At 43.1% G+C, this 17,184-nt stretch overlaps 1 protein-coding gene across 1 annotated transcript in view; it reads left to right on the top strand.

Annotated features, from left to right (window-relative positions):
- Positions 1 to 17,184, top strand: part of CLTCL1 (clathrin heavy chain like 1) — a 290,219-nt gene that overhangs the window by 60,910 nt on the left and 212,125 nt on the right. The window contains exon 2 of the mRNA XM_073629124.1: positions 14,623 to 14,830. Coding sequence (XP_073485225.1) covers positions 14,623 to 14,830 — 208 coding nt within the window. The remainder of the gene's footprint in view (positions 1 to 14,622; positions 14,831 to 17,184) is intronic.

Raw genomic sequence — 17,184 nt, forward strand, 5'->3', positions numbered from 1 at the left:
GTGGGGGGCCGCAGCGCGCCCCCTCCCCCAAAGCACCAACCCCCCATGTTGAGGGCATGCGGCCTGGTACGGTTCAGGAGGGGGGGGGCGCTCGCTCGTCCCCACCCCCATTCCTGTCCGGCCGGGCTGCGTGCTCGGATAAGGGTCTGGTATGGATTGGGGGGGACCCCCACGCCGTTTTTATCGGCGTAGGGGGTTCCCCTCAAAGTCCATACCAGACCCAAGGGCCTGGTATGCCCTTGGAGGGGGAACCCATGCCGGTTTTTTATTTAAAATTTGGCGCGGAGTTCCCCCTAAAGATTCATACCAAACACAGTGCCGGGCATTGGCGGGGATCCAAGTCGGATCCCCGTTCATTGAAAGTCGGACACATGCCGGCTTCATGTCGCAGGGCAAAGTCGGATCCAAAGTAGGACGGCTGTCGTGTCGCACCAGTGTGAACCCAGCCTCAGTGCTAATACCGGGATGATGGCTGCAGCCAGGGCCACCATTAGCAATCTTGGGGCCCCATACTGCCTGCTTTACTTCCCCCTTGGGTAGAGATGAGCTAATGGTTCGGTCCAAAATCAGGTTATGTCTTCAGATTGACAACCAAACTATTGCTCGTTTGGCCCCTTGTTTTTATGACAGCCAAACATCATCTATGGCAGGAACCACAACCACTGACTGATTTTAGTCTCAGAAGGAAGTAGAATTGAAGTCATGTGACGACACTGGATGCTGCAAAATAAAGGTAGAAAAACTGGGATTTTTTCATTTTGAGACATAAGGCTGAACTTAGCTCACATTAATGATTGCAGGGTGAGAATTTAAGTGTTAGGGTAGACTTTCACTTTAAGGGTTACTCAAAAAGAACAACTTGTTGACCGCGCTCCAAAGTGTAGAAGGAAAATATGGTTTATTCCAAGTAAAACATCACGGTAACAACGATATAGACATGTACCAGCAGAGACTAGCAGCACTTTTCGGCCTCTAGTGGGGCGCTTTTAACCCCCCGCTAGAGGCTGAAGAAAGGGTAAATGGCGACCATGTTGCTGCAAGGGGCATCCTTGCAAGCACACCGCCCAAAAATAAATGGGAGAAGGGCTCCCATTTAACACAGTGCTGACCCCCCCCACCCCCCCCCCCCCACCCCCCCCCACCCCCCCCGCTCTGAGGCAGCCCACGCTCGCCCTCAATCATTTTCACTCGCAAAATGCGAGTGGAAAATTTGAGGGCTGAGCTATGGAAACAGAATTTATGATGCTTCCATACATGTCACCATCCTGCTGTCAGTGGTTCCTAAGTAAGCAATCAACCTCAGTGATATAGAAGAGGCCCAGAACTTTAGTTAAGCTGCTCCCAAAAAGGGGTAAATTGTCCCCTTCTTGTTTCCGGCCTGTGTTACTGAGCTGGCGGAGCCCAAAGAAACGTATTTAATTGCTGGCAGTCATGACTCCTGGGATTACTGTGCATGCCCAAAGCTATTTAAAGTATCCCCTTTCTGCCCCTGGGCTAGCTGGTGAACTGATGGTCCCAGTACATGAGGGCTGGCCCTACCTCCCTGTCCACAGCTACAGCCCTTCCTGCAGCTACAGCTTGTGTGTGTGTGTGTGTGTGTGTGTGTATATGTATGTATGAGTGTATATATTTTATAATATTTTTTTCTGCAGGCTTAATATCCTAGCAGCGCTAAATTAAATTGCTTGTGGTTTGCTTTATACATGCAGCAGGAGATGTACCCCCCCCATTTGTTTTTGTTTTTTTAAAACAAGGGTATGACCTTGGTATGGCTACCCTTCTTTTTATAAATGGGCCACTTTCTCTTTTTAAAAGGTGTTGTGTACCAAAATGAATGGGGCTTCCATGCTTTAGGGTGCCGAAGGGAGCAAAGTGGAGGGCACATTTTCAGGGCACACTGATATGCTTTATAAATGTGCTGGTATATTTGATTTTTTTTTTTTTTAAAGCCAAGGTATGGCCTTGGTACGTCCACACATCTCTTTATAAAGGGGCAGCTTTGTCTCTTTTTAGAAGGTCTTGTGTACAAATGCAAACTAATGCAGACACCACTTGTAAGAACTGACAAGATGCTGGTCCTTAGATGTGGTGTCTGCATACATTTTTTTTTTTCAATTTATTTTTATTTTTCTGTCATTTTACTCTTGGTAATACAGGCAGTAACACATTTTCTGTCCTAGGATGTTGACATTTTTTCATTGCTGTCACACTGATAATCGTGGTAACGCATTTAGCCCAGGAGCTGAATTGATTCACTCCTGGGATTCTTCTCTTGCTTTTAATAATACTAAAAGTGGTCTGTTGCTGCAGAGCTGGATCAGGTTTTCAGAAGGAAAAAAAAATGAATCTCAAGATCCCAACTAATAAGTTGGGTGTTGTAGATCAGTGGTTCTCGGCCTCAGTCCTCAAGTACCCCTAACAGGCCATGTTTGCAGGTTTTGCTTTTATCTTGCACAGATGCTTTAAATCAGAGTCAATGGCTTGGTATTTTGGACAGCTATTTTATATAAGAGAAATTCCCTAAACATGGCCTGTTAGGGGTACTTGAGAACTGAGGTTGAGAACCAGTGTTGTAGATAACATTTAGATTACATTTTCTGCATGTATTGTGCAATGTTATTCAGAATTGAAACTTTCAGAAAATGCTAGTGTATTCTACGATACTTGTCAATGAGGTAGATTTTAAGGCCACATGTACACTGCTGCTGGTAAACGGATGTTTAGGAGCAGTTGGGCATTTTTTTCCGCTGCCCCTGAACTCTCCTCCGCTATCTTATCAGTACATGTACACAGGGTCGTTTATAGTTGATTCTAGGCAGTTTAGTTCAGAAGCATTTTTTGGACAGGAAAAAAATGCATTCAGAACAAATGTTCAGAGACATTTGAAACGCCAAATGCCTGTAACAGCTTGAAAAACTTAGTAACTCGCATTTAGCCACGTTTCGTTGACAGGCGTTTTTTTCATTTTTGACTATTTGCAAAAAAAAAAAAAAACGCATGTAAACGCGGCAAAACGGATGTCAAGTTAAATCCTTCAGGGGAGGTTGTAAAACGTCCCATGTACATTAAACCTTACATGTAGGAACATGATTTTACTCCATAATTCCGTTGGGTGAATAGTTTGACTGTAAGTGATGTTTAGAGGAGTTTTAGTTTTCCAACCAAAGTTGATTTACATGCTATGCCAACATTTCAGCATCAATGTGCAGAAAACTTCCACTGCATTTGGGCATGGAATTGAACTAAATATTAAATGTTGGAAACTTTTGGCCTATTCATTTGTGTCATCTGTCATAGCTTTGAAATAACTATTGATGCGAGTCAGTTTGTAAGGGGTTTTAGTAGACAAGAATGACTTATGTGTGGATACTGGCTGAATAAATAGCCCTGTTCATAAAAGAACCCCCTAAAGTAATGCTAAACAATATACCTTCATCAAAAATAATCCATGCACATCCATTACTGTGGTATTTAAACCCAAAAGCAAACATTTATTGTATTGCAGCTTACCATATCTTGGGTGTGGTGATCACATTATTTTTACTTTTTAGGCTTTTTCTTCTATTTTTACCAGGTGATCCAGCCAGTAAAGCTGTTGTTTTTCAAGAGAAGCTCTCCAGCAGAATGTAACAGTTTCAGAGATGAGTAAAAAAAAGATTGAACACTGACAAAGGGTGCTTAAAATGATCAGCTTTTACTTATTTATCTAGAACCTTTATCCCAAAAGATAAAAACTTTGCTGTAACTGCTTATAAGGTGTTAGCTGGAGTTTGGCTTCAAATTGTTAGTGTATTTAAATCTCCTAGTACATATAATACTCCCCTCTCACAGACTAACAATGCTTCTTTCCAAATCTGTGCTCATTTATCCAGATTTTGAGCACTCTAATACAGAGGTGTGTTACTGACCAGGTGAAAACAGGGGGAAATGGATGGGGGGGGTTTATGTTGCTACCTACCTTATCTAAAGTTTCGTAAGCTACAATATATTACATTTTTGGTTTTGGATCGAATACAGTTTTCCTGAAACTGTTTCTTTTGCATAGTTAGCCTTTAGCCTCTAATTACTTTTTTTTTTTTTTTTTTTCAGGTATCTTCAAGGCCGATGGCGTGGCTCCCGGCCGCTCTCCTACTACGATCCAGGGCTACAGTGAGCAGTGCGAGCGGCAAACACGGTGATCACGTGACCTCCCGGGTGATGTCAGAAAGAGATCTCGGCCTTTCCCGCTGTCGCCATGAATCGTAGTAGCAGAGGGATCGGGAGTCATGTGACTGGCCTAAAGATACCTGAAAAAAGGTATTTAGAAGCATAGATTTAAACAAACACTTATGCCGCGTACACACGGTCGGACTTTTCGTCTACAAAAGTCCGACGGACTAAAGCCGGCTGACAATCCGATCGCGAGTGTGGGCTTCCCCGGACTTTCAGCAGACTTTTCCAGCCGCAAATCTGACGGACTTTAGATTTGAAACATGCTTCAATTCTTTACGTCGTAACTACGTCGGACCCAGAAATCCGCTCGTCTGTATGCTAGTCCGACGGACAAAAACCCACGCTAGGGCAGCTATTGGCTACTGGCTATCAACTTCCTTATTTTAGTCCGGTGTACGTCATCACGTACGAATCTGTTGGACTTTTGTGTGATCGTATGTAGGCAAGTCCGTTCGTTAGTCTGCCGCAAGTCCGCCAAATGTCCGTCGAAAGTCTGTCGGACGGGCTGTCGGACTTTTGTAGCCGAAAAGTCCGACCGTGTGTACGCGGCATTTGACCCCTTTCACACTGAGGCGCTTTACAGGCGTAAAGCGTTAAAAATAGCGCCTGCAAAGCACCCTGAAACAGCGGCTCCATTCCATCCAAGGCTAACTATGCAAAAGAAACAAATTGAAAAAAGAGGGACTTGAGGCCACAAAGAGGCCAAGGGACTTTTACGGTGCTCACTAGACAAAATGAAAATTTGCAAAGGAAAAAAAAATATATTTTATTGATAAATCTTTAAAAAAGACAGACATGAGACAACACACTGATAGATGTTTACAGAACAATTCTAATAAAAATGTGACACAGAGCTTAATACCACTTTCTCGACATATTTCGCTTTCTAAAGCTTCTTCAGGAGTGATAATGTGGCATCTGATCAACTATGGGATTATAAATAAGCAATATATATTCATGTCTAAAGCTATGCATAACAGCCATTCATTTAAATGGCATCAATTCAATACATTTTGGGTGTAAAAAATTGCAGGGTATAGATATCACAGCATAATGTGTCAAGCAGGTTGCAAAAAAGAATAATAATACGTTTGAGGTTAATGATGATAATAATAATTTTTAGTCAAAAAAAAAAAAACACAACCATTCAACCTTACCAGTAATGTAAAAACTGAAGTTTCAAATATATATCTACAGATACTCCAAGATTGTGCACAATGCATGATGCCCTACAGCCTTGGCTCCCTAGCGAGGTATGCAGAGAGGGGACAAAAAAGGTCTTGGTAGGTAAAGTAGATGAAAGTCTCTGTGTGAAGAGAGAGAATCAAATACAGTGATGTCAACAAAATGAAATCAGAGGATTAGTGTTACAAAAGAATGCTTATAGTAAGCTACCCTGGGGCAGTAAAAAATTGAAAATACCTCATGAGGTGAGTAGAATCAATAAAGTTTCAAAGTCACATCCAAAGGATGGTTAAAAGCAAATAGCCTCTTAATGAAGGGTTCCTGGAAAACAACGGGAAGTAAGCGCAGCTTTGCAAGATGTAAAGATGACCCCAAGTCAAACAGCATGAAAAGGCGCTTTACTTCCCATAGCTGGGAACCTATAAGTTTAAAAAAAAAAAAAAAATCGATCAACAGTGAGGAAATGATGGCATTGCAATGGAGCAAAGCTAGTGGCAGATCCATGGCTAGAGCGACTTACTTGGAGGAGACACGAATGGGCAGAAGGAGAAACCGGTGTGGTCCACCAAAGGGACCGCAGCGTAACCTGCCTCCCTTCTTTTTCTTTTTTTTTGCCAACCATTTACCCTACATTTAAATTTACACTTAAACATGCTGTGATTCGTTTATTTTTAAAAACTGATTATATTATATTTACTTCATATATACTCCTTTACAACTATTATATTAGTAATTTCTCATTATTTGTGCCTTTTGCCTCTCCAGCCCTTCCTCCACACCTTTTGGTATGCACGGACACCCGGGACACTCGGCTGCTTGGTCTTTAATCAATATTCCGACAGCCTTGTGTCCTTTCCATGAGGACCACCTGTGGCTCTTGCACCTCAGCCTTATCATTTTTCAGTCCCCCTTTTTTTTTTTTCCCCCCTCGAAGATCAGGAGGCATCCGCCCCCCTTTGTTTATCTCTGAGGGCTTTTTCTGTGCTCTGGTTTGGGCACCGGATTTTCCAAAATGGCCGCCACTCAATTAATGTTCCTGCATCATTGACGTCGCCGCCATTCTGCAGGCTGGATGCGGGCGCTTACGCGGTCCTCTCCAGCGTGACGGCGTCTGACTCGTCATCACGCCACGGACCGAAGAAGAGGGGTATATAGCGGGGTTGTCCCTGCCACCCTCTGTCATTCCCTTCCGACGTCAGGTAGGTTACGCTGCGGTCCCTTTGGACCACACCGGTTTCTCCTTCTGCCAATTCGTGTCTCCTCCAAGTAAGTCGATTTTTTTTTTTTTTTTTTTTTTAAACTTATAGGTTCCCAGCTATGGGAAGTACAGCGCCTTTTCATGCTGTTTGACCCGCAGGATCCACTTGGGTTCATCTTTACATCTTGCAAAGCTGCGCTTACTTCCCGTGGTTTTCCAGGAACCCTTCATTAAGAGGCTATTTGCTTTTAACCATCCTTTGGATGCGACTTTGAAACTTTGATTCTACTCACCTCATGAGGTATTTTCAATTTTTTACTGCCCCAGGGTAGCTTACTATAAGCATTCTTTTGTAACACTCATCCTCTGATTTTATTTTGTTGACATCACTGTATTTGATTCTTTCTCTTCACACAGAGAGTTTCATCTACTTTACCTACCGAGACCTTTTTTGCCCCTCTCTGCATACCTCGCTAGGGAGCCAAGGCTGTAGGGCAGTGATGGCAAACCTTGGCACCCCAGATGTTTTGGAACTACATTTCCCATGATGCTCATGCATTCTGCAGTGTAGTGGAGCATCACGGGAAATGTAGTTCTAAAACATCTGGGGTGCCAAGGTTCGCCATCACTGCTGTAGGGCATCATGCATTGTGCACAATCTTGTGTTTCAAATATATATCTACAGATACTCCCAGTTTTTACATTACTGGTATGGTTGTGGTGTTTTTTTTTTTTTTTGTTTTTTTTTTTGTTTTTTTGTTTTTTTGTTTTGTGACCTCAAGTCCCCTCTTTTTTCAATTTGTTTATTGGGATGTGGTGTTCCTGTTTGACTCCTCCCCTCTATCTCTATGATATACAAAAGAAACAGTTTCAGGAAAACTGTATTCAATCCAAAACCAAAAATGTAATATATTGCAGCTTACGAAACTTTAGATAAGGTAGGTAGCAACATAACTTTTTCCCCGAGGGCTTTCACACTGGAGCGGTGCGCTGGCAGGGCGTCAGAAAAAGTCCTGCCAACAGCTTCTTTGGAGTGCATTGGGAGCGGTGAACTCACCGCTCCTAAAGTGCCCCTGCCCATTGAAAACAATGGGGCAGCGCTGCTATACCTCCGGCAAAGCGCCGCTGCAGCGTCATTTTGCGGGCGGATTTAACCACCCCGCTAGCGACAGAATAGTGCCGCTAAAGTGGCGCTAAAAATAGCGCCGCTTTACCGCTGACGCCCGGGGCAGCTCAGTGTGAAAGGGGTCTTATACTATGAGTTATCACTGGATAAAGGAGAGGGGCTGCTAGTGAAAAACCTTTTGTAAGGTAACAACCACTTTAACCAGTTATACCAAGCAGGTGTAATCAATCAATAATCAATTTCATATGTAGGTTGACACACAGTCATTAACTGTAACAAAAACAGCTGTTAGGGAGGCTTAAACTGGATGAGGAAAAGCCCAACTGTGCTACTAAGGTGAGGTTGTGGAAGACCGTCTCATGTCACAGGTCATACGCCATGGCAAGACTGAGTACAGCAACAAGACGCATACTGCATCAGCAAGGTTTTACCCAGGCAAAGATTTCAAAGCAGACTGGGGTTTCAAGATGTGCTGTTCGGTCGGCCAAGGAAACTTTTGTGCAGCAGATGAAAGACACTTCATGCTTGCTTCCCTTAAAAAACCTGAAGATGTCCAGCAGTTCCATCAGCACAGAACTGGTGGAAGCCAGTGGGACCCCGATACACCCATCTACTGACTGAAGAAGTCTGGCCAAATGTGGTCTTTATTGAAGAATTGCAACCAAAAAGCTATGCAGGAAAACATAGGAACTGGGGTGCAGAAAAATGTCAGCAGGCAATGAGTGTCTGCAGACAACACTGAGGCATGGTGGAGGGTCCCTACAAACTTGGGGCTGCATTTCTGCAAATGGAGATTTGGTCAGGTCAGGATTACATCATCGGTGCACTACAAGTGAAATATCTCCTAAACGGCGCACGTTTAGGAGCTATTTCCACTACCTATAGGTAAGCCTTATTCTATGCCTTCCTATAGTTAAGTCACTAGGGAGTGTTTACAACCACTTTAAATGTAGATACAATTAATATTTCTTAAACGTGCACAGTTTCGGAGATAGTCGCATCGGCAATTGCCGATTATGTCACCTGTGCACATGAGTGATGTCGTCACGGCCCGGCCATTCAAACAGCTAGAGCCCACAAATCCAGAAGGAACACCAGGTGCAGATGGAAGTTTCTAAGGTAAGTTTTTCATAATGTGCTAGTATGCAGTGCATTTTTGTTTTGCACGTTTTACTTTAAGAGAATAAATTGTTTCTCTAATCTTTCCTTATAGCTGAGCTCCTCCATGCCTCTTATTAGTTTGGTTGCCCTTCTCTGCACTTTCCCCGGTTCTTTTTTTCCCTTTTGTGAACTGGTGCCCAAAACTGAACTGCATATTCTAGATGGGATCTTGCTAATGATTTTTATAGGGCCAGAAATATGTCTCTCTGGAGTCTATACAAAGAACTATTTTGCTAGCTTTACAAATTGCAGCTTGGCATTGCATGCTAGTATTAAAGTGGTGGTAAAGGTAAAAGGTTTTTACCCTTTTAATGCCTTCTCTCCATTAAAGCATTTATTACCCCAACACTTCATATTCCTGCTATGTGCCTGCTGTACGTTGCACTTGTATGAGAAAATATCCTGTTCTTTTTGTATTGCTTCTTTTTTGTGAAATCCCTGGTGATCCTGCCAGTCCCTCTGCTTTCCTAATAAAAACTGACCACACTAGGCAGGAGAGCACACAGTGGTCAGTTCTCTAGCTATCCTGGGAACTCGGCCTGCTCTTCTCCAATGATCAGACTTGTCCTGCCAAGCCCCCCATTGACTGAGAAGATCAGTGTGTTGCTGTTGCTGCTTCTCGTCCCCCCAGCTCTTATGCAGCTGAACCACTTCAGCCCCGGAAGATTTGCCCCCTTAATGACCAGGCCATTTTTTGCGATTTGGCACTGTGCCGTTTTAACTGACAATTGCGTGGGCGTGTGACTTTGTTTAAAAACAAAATTGATGTCCTCCTTTTTCCCCCCACAAATCGTGCTTTCTTTTGGTGGTAATTGATCACCTCTGCGATTTTTTTTTTTTTTTTTTTTTTAATTTATTTATTTAAATTTTTTTTGCACTATAAACAAAAAAAGAGCGACTATTTTGAAACAAAAAAATAATTTTTACTTTTTGCTATAATAATAAATATCCCCAAAATTAAAAAAAGAAACAAATTTCTCCCTCAGTTTAGGCCAATATGTATACTTCTACCAATTTTTGGTAAAAAATTGCAATAAGCGTGTATTGATTGGTTTCGCAAAAGTTTTAGCGTCTACAAAATAGGGGCTATATATATATATATATATATATATATATATATATATATATATATATATATATATATATATATATATATATATATATATATATATATATATATGGCATTTTTATTATTAATTTTTTTACTAGTAATGGCGATGATCTGCGATTTTTATCAGGACTGTGACATTGTGGGGGACAGATCGGACACTTTTAAAACTTTTTTTTTTTTTTTTGGACCATTGACATTTATATAGCAATCAGTGCTATAAAAATGCACTGATTACTGTATAAATGACACTAGCAGGGAAGGGGTTAACAGGGGACGATCAAGGGGTTAACTGTGTGTCCTAGGGAGTGATTCTAACTGTGGGGGGATGGGACTGCCTGGGTGAGGAGACCGATCATTGTTCATACGAAGGCTTGCCCAGGGGAGCCAACCTGCCGCAGTATAACTGTGGCAGCTGGTCGGGAAGTGGTCAAGGTAAAAGGAAACCTCTACATGTCAGCTCCCTCAGCCCCCCTAAATACTACCTGAAACTATGGGTGCACTGAATGGAAATTTTAGTGCCGAAACCAAAAATGCAGGATGCACTTTGCCGAAAATGACTTTTTAAAAAATATTTATATTTTTATATATAATTGTATTGTATTCGACTTTTTGATTAATATCATCATTTTACATTAATATGAATTTATTGTTGGCCGTTATTGGCACTTTTAGTGCAAGAAAGATCAAGAAAAATGCAGTCCTCAGTCTCTGACCATCTCTTGTACATGTCTGTAACCTTACTTAAAGCGGAGTTCCACTCAAAAGTGGAACTTCTGCTTTAAGCTCTCCTCCCCCCTTACATGCCACATTTGACATGTAATTTTTTTGGGGGGGAGTGGGTGTCTACTTTAGAGAGGGACTTCCTGTCCCACTTCCTCCTTCTGTCCATGGGCTTCCTAGGTGACTCCTCCTCTCCCCTAGGTGGTCCCTCCCTCTCAGCAATCCTCTGGGACACGTGACAGGTCTCAGAAGATTGCCTGTCCACTGGGAAAGCGCAGTGCGACTCTCGCATGTGCAGTGTGCACCCGGCCTTGAAGCCGCAAGCTGTCATGGCCGGGTACCAAGAGTTCCAATGGATGCGCCAAGTAGAGGGAGAGGAGCGGGGCCGCATCGCTGGACCGTGGAACAGGTAAGTGTCTGTTTATTAAAAGTCAGCATCTAAACTTTTTGTAGCTGCTGACTTTTTTAATAAAAAAAAAAAAAAGCCTGGAACTCCGCTTTTAACCTTAAACACACTGCTAATAGTATTAACAAAATTTCTGTTTAGTGCACCTCTAGCAGACATGATACAGGAAATGATCAGAGACTGCAGACATGATACAAGAGATCAATGCAACCTCGCCAGTGCCAGTCGGATGCAGCCTTACCTGTGCCCGCATGAGAGCGGCGATCTCCATGTATCACGGAGCTGGATTTGAATTTAACAATGTAAAAATGTTCTGCCTCCTGTGATCACTGTAATGAAACGTCCCACACTCCGCTTGAGTGCTTTCTTCGTATACCACTTCCTCCGGTCTGAATATAGATATCGGATATTCCAAATCGTTGACAACCAATAACTAGACAGTACTCGTTTTGCCTACTGAACATGAAAACTATTTATTAGAACACAGAATACAGGCCTTTATACATATGAGCAGGAGGAGGGAACCTCCTCTTCAAATTACTCTAACAATACACCTGTAACCAGAAACCTAAATTAACATGAGCTAATTAACTAATCTTTTCCAGACTAGGTGACTCAGAGATATGACCTTTCAGGTCCTAGCCTTGTTGTCTCTTGGCTCCCTAACTACAATACACATTATCATAAATATCAACACAGAACTCCTTCACATAATAGCAGAGTTGATTAACACAAACAATGGGTGAAAGACCCTCCAGACCAGTAGACAACAGGAGACCCAGGGCTTTCCAGATCTCATTAATCAGCATTCCTTTCACATACATCTGCTATGACTCCCATACTGGCAGAGACCATCATGGCCTCCTTGAAGAGGAGTTCCCATTTTAAAAACACAATTAAAAGTCAGCAGCTACAAATACTGCAGCTGCTGACTTTTAATAATTGGACACTTACCTGTCCCACGGTCCAGCGATGCGGAGGATAGAAGCTCCGCTCGTCTCCCCCTCTGTTCGGCGGCGCCGGCATTGCAACTGTGGGCGGCGGCTGTGGCTTCATGGCCGGGCACCCACTGCGCATGCGCGAGCGGCGCCGCAATTGGCCGCTCAGTCATCTGGGACCTGTAATGTGTCCCAGATGATTGCCAAGAGGGAGGGGGCAGAGCTGAGCTCTTCCTGTGCTGAGGGGAAGTGATGTCACCAGCCCAGGCACTGAAGGAGGCAGACTACGAGGGACCCCCTAGCAACAGCCATTTAGAGGCGAGTAAAAAAAAAAAATTTTCCAAATTTTTTTTTTTTTTTTTTTTTTTTTTTTTTTATTATTTTTTAGGAACATTCATGCTTTTTTTTTTTTTTTTTTTTTTTTTTTTTTTTTTTTTTTTTCGGTGGATCACCACTTTAATAATGTAATTTTACATTACATAACAGAATATCTTCCTAAATGCTTGTGGCTCTCTCAAATGCCAGGGCCCATAGTCTGTAGGCAAGAGGCTAGCATTCAATCCCCCTCCTAAAGTCTCTGTCCCGGGTGAGTCTATCACAATCACGTCACACTGATTCAATGTCCGGTCATTGGATCAGGGTGCTGTCTATCGCAGGAGGCTGCGGAGAAGGAACATTGTTACTACTGCCACCCGGACAATTCAGCTCTGTGACAAGAGAGGAGGACGACTGGGGGGGCGCCAGGATGACACCCCAGAAATGGGCTGCACCCGGGGCGGACCTCGTCCCCTTTTCGGTGCTCCATTATCTGCATTTCTTTTTCTTCTGGCTGAAAACAGTTTTTAGCGGTCAAAATTTCGATGCACCACTACTGATCTCAATCCAGTGCTGTGCACATCTGCAACAGCACTGCTCCTCTCTCCCCTCTCTGACGGGAGGCGCGGCAGCAGTGGGAACCATTGGCTCTTGCTGCTTTTAATCAATTTCTGAGAGCAGGGGACGGGGCCAAGCTGCACAGCGTGTTAATAGACACACGTAGTGTGGCTTGGGATTGAGCCCACATGAGAGTCCCCGGCATGCTGGAAGACCGGCATCCGATCAAACCTGCTGGGTTCAACAAAAAAAAGCTTCTCATGTGTACCCCTGCAAAAGTTTGTGCTTATCGAGAACACCCAGATCCCTCTCTTAGTTGAGTGTCACTTTAAGCCCGTTTTTGGTTTTGTGCAAAAGTAGCTGTAAAATGTAATTGTATTGATTATACCTTTTTTGTGTCTTACGCTATAAAGATTTATCCTTAGTTTACTTAGCATGACATTGTTATTCTGTTTTCTGATTGCTCCAACTATATACCATGCTTTTTCTTGGAATGTGCAATGGTTTACTTCAGTGCCAGCATCCTGGAAACCTCCAGATTGGTTGGAAATCAAGGCTGCTGCGTAGGAGTGATTTGGGTGGAAAGAGTTCACCTTCTTTTCTGTTTCTTTATACCAAGAGGCTGAAGACTGAGATAATGTGATACAAATTCATAAGCAAGTCTCTTGAACTGTTGAATTAGCATGCACTACAACGCCATCTCTGACTCAGAATGTGGCAGATACAAAGGACTATCCCTTGGGGTTTCAGTTGCAGCTTTCTGTCTAGGGAAACAACCTCTCTTTCGCTTCACTTGCCTTTTCTAGTTATTCGTCCTGGTAAAAGTAGCCTCAGGTTAGTAGTTTATGCATAGCGTGATTCATGTTGGAAACTGTCCCAGTGCTCACTTTGTGCGCTGCATTCCCTGAGCATATAAAGCTGTCTTGTGTGGAGATTTAGGCCAAATCTTAAGATGCTTTTGTGGTAAAACACTGCATAATTGAATATACTCATCTGTGATGTCTGTGGTGAGGTAGCAAGTCATAGATAAGTATTCGCTTTCAGGTTAAGACCACATGTATGCATTCTTGTGTGATCTTGTTTTAGAGAGCCATCCATTTACAGGCTGGGAAACTGTGCTTTGAAAAAATTCCATCTTCAGCTAAGCTTTAATTTTCTTTTGGAGCAAGCAAAGTTTGGAGCATCATTCGGGATTCTATTGCTGCATATGTCCCCTTTCTTGAGGTTTCACCTTAGTTCTTGTTCGCATTGTCACTGGGACAGTAGGAAATCTCTCAGGACATGAGCACCAATAAAAATTGCCTTTTCTTGTTAAGTGGGTAAGAGGGGCCTCCACCTTGCCATATTTTTATTGCTCTGTGTCTGTTGGGTTGATGCATTTTTATATCCTGTCCCAGTGATACTGTGTGTATGATCAGGATGGGAAGTGAGAGAAAATGTTCCCAGCGAGGACACAGCAGATGCTAATCCTTCTGTAATCTAAAACAAAACGTTTTTGCTGAAGTTGGGCTATATATATGGTGCATGTAAATTTAAGTGCTTGCTTAAAACAAAAGGAAAGAAATGTTTGCTATTGGGTTGGTCATACCTATGTATCAGGCTGTCATCTAATGTTTTTATGGTTGTCTTCAGTGTACTGCCATTTTCAGGTCAACATGCAAAGCTTATTGTTATTTTCTGCTTTTATTACAGCTCCAGAATCTGGGAATCAATCCTGCCAACATTGGCTTTAGCACTCTAACTATGGAATCTGATAAGTTTATCTGTATCCGTGAGAAGGTAGGGGAGCAAGCCCAGGTGGTTATCATTGATCTGGCAGACCCCAACACACCACTAAGACGTCCAATCTCTGCTGAAAGTGCCATTATGAATCCTGCTTCTAAAGTCATTGCTCTAAAAGGTGAGATTCCTATCTGTTGTGTAAAATAGAAGGATTACATGGATAAGGAGGTAAATTACTTGGCAATTCTTTCAACATAGCCTGTTTTGCTAACCAAAAGCTGCAATCGTAAAAAAGGTCATCTTTATGAATATGCAGTTCTTTGTCCCAACGCAGTTTCCTAGCAGGGTCTGGTCTCCATAGCAGAAGCAGGTACCTGCAGGGATTTTTTCTGGAACCACGTGAAGAGCCACTGTATCATTTTGTGCTTCACCTGTGTGTGCTGCCAGCTTTCAAATGGGGAACTTAGGTTTAAATTCCCTTCGCACAGAGTACACAACCTGAGAACGTTACCGATAGCAGTTATGCCTCATTCACAATAGAACCTGCTAAAGCATATGTCTGTGGACGGCTGTGCTGTGTGCTGTTTACCTACATGAGGATGCACAGGTTTTCCATGCATCCCTGTGCAGGTAGTGCCATTGATGTCAATTGGGATACAGCAGCTGTATGGACACAAACGCTGCTTCCATTGTGACATTCATGTGAGTGCGCAGCCCCAAGTGCACCCGGGCATGCGCACACACGGATGTTGCATTAGGAGCAGCATCTGTGTCTGTGGAGAGCCTGCATCCCAGTGCATGAAAAACCTACTCATCCCTGTGCAATTTAAATATGGCTTTCCATGAGCATACACTTTAGTACGCCCCACGTGAACAAGTCGTGAAACTGAGGCCTTCTGTCTTCATAGGTTATTGCTGGGATTAAAATGGAGTTATTGATGAATAATTACCACCAGGTACCACTTGCCAACATGGCAGGCAAAATTCTGGTTGAGAAAGTGCAAATGTCTCCTTTGTTCGTTTATTAAATTGGGCTGGGATGTTTTATCCTCTTCTGTGTTTAGTTGAGTATAACAGAATGAGGAAAAACCTTCAGTATGGTGATCACTATGAAAAGTTGACAGCATGAGCACGTGTTAAAATGTGTTTAGCGTTACTGTGGGGAAGTGGAGTGGCAGAAGTTACAGTAAGTGATTTATAGTTCTAGAAGGTTGTGACGGATGATAGTGTTTTCTAATGATATCGTATGGCAGTGCTATTGGATAGTGTGGTTTCCTGCTTAAGCAGTCAAGGTTTTGCAGTGTTTCATATGAGAGGACCCATAATAGGGTAGTGTTATTGCCAGCCAGCAGAAATCTGCAAATCATGCTCAACAGAAGGATAAATATAATAACAAATGCAGGGAGTAGGTGTGAACCTTAAAAGCCTGCTTCTTAAAATATTTATTCATAAGTACCGTGCTTGGATCCTTAAAGCAGACCTTCAGTCATTTTTTCAACTTTCCATTAAAGTGGTTGTATACTCCGCTTGGACATTTTTATCTACAGGTAAGCCTATAATAAGGCTTACCTGTAGGTAAAATGAATATTTCCTAAACCTACACGGTTTAAGAGATATTCACCCTGCATGCAGCCACTGGCGTCAGCAGCGCATGTGCAGTGAAGGTCTGGCGTATCGTGCCAGGCCATGCCGGAACGGAGGACACCTGTGCTCATGCGCGGGAGTGACGTCATTGCTGCTCCAGCCACTCACAGCGCTGGAGCCAGTGACCCCAGCAGAAACGGCGAGGCACCATGTCAGCCCCCTCAGTGCTGACTGGGTCTTTGTTATGCATTATTCGCATACTAGCACATTATGCCAATGTCTTGCAGGGTTTTTTTTTTCCCTTCAGTGGTTTACTACGGCTTTAAGTCTTCTGTCCTTGTTTATAACTTTGGATAGTAAAACATTTTTTCTTTATCATACATCACGGGACATAGAGCAGCTATAGTAATTACTATCTGGGTTATACGCCACCTATAGGTGAGTGGACACTGGCACACCCAAAAGACAGGAAGTTCCCCTCTATATAACCCTTCCCACACAGGAAGTACCTCCAGTTTTTTTCGCCAGTGTCTTCAAGGTGATGGTCACAGTGGATTAGTGCTCTATGCTATTATTGGTCCCAGTGGAAGGTCCTGTCCAGAAGGGGCTATGCATTCAGATCCATTCGATGTGGCAAAGAAGGCCAAGATGAATGGTACCCGAGCCTCGAGGAAGAATCAACGTTTTTGCCTGTAATGCCCCTTATTGGGTGCTTGACCCTGGGATCCGGACCCTTGGACAGACAAAAAGCCAAAGGCTGTCCCGAATGGGGGGTTTACAGGTCCAAGGGTGTGGACACCAAAGTTCAAGGGGGACCCGGTCCTTGAAGGTCCACAAGAAACCTGACCCGCCGTGATGGGTGAAGATTGAATCTGGCTGAGATATTCCAGCAGTATCCTGCGGTGGGAATGGTAAGTTTAAAAAAAAAAAGAAAAGAGACCAAAAAGG

This window comes from Aquarana catesbeiana, linkage group LG01 (genome assembly GCF_042186555.1).
Source record: "Aquarana catesbeiana isolate 2022-GZ linkage group LG01, ASM4218655v1, whole genome shotgun sequence".
In the NCBI taxonomy this organism is placed as follows: domain Eukaryota; kingdom Metazoa; phylum Chordata; class Amphibia; order Anura; family Ranidae; genus Aquarana; species Aquarana catesbeiana.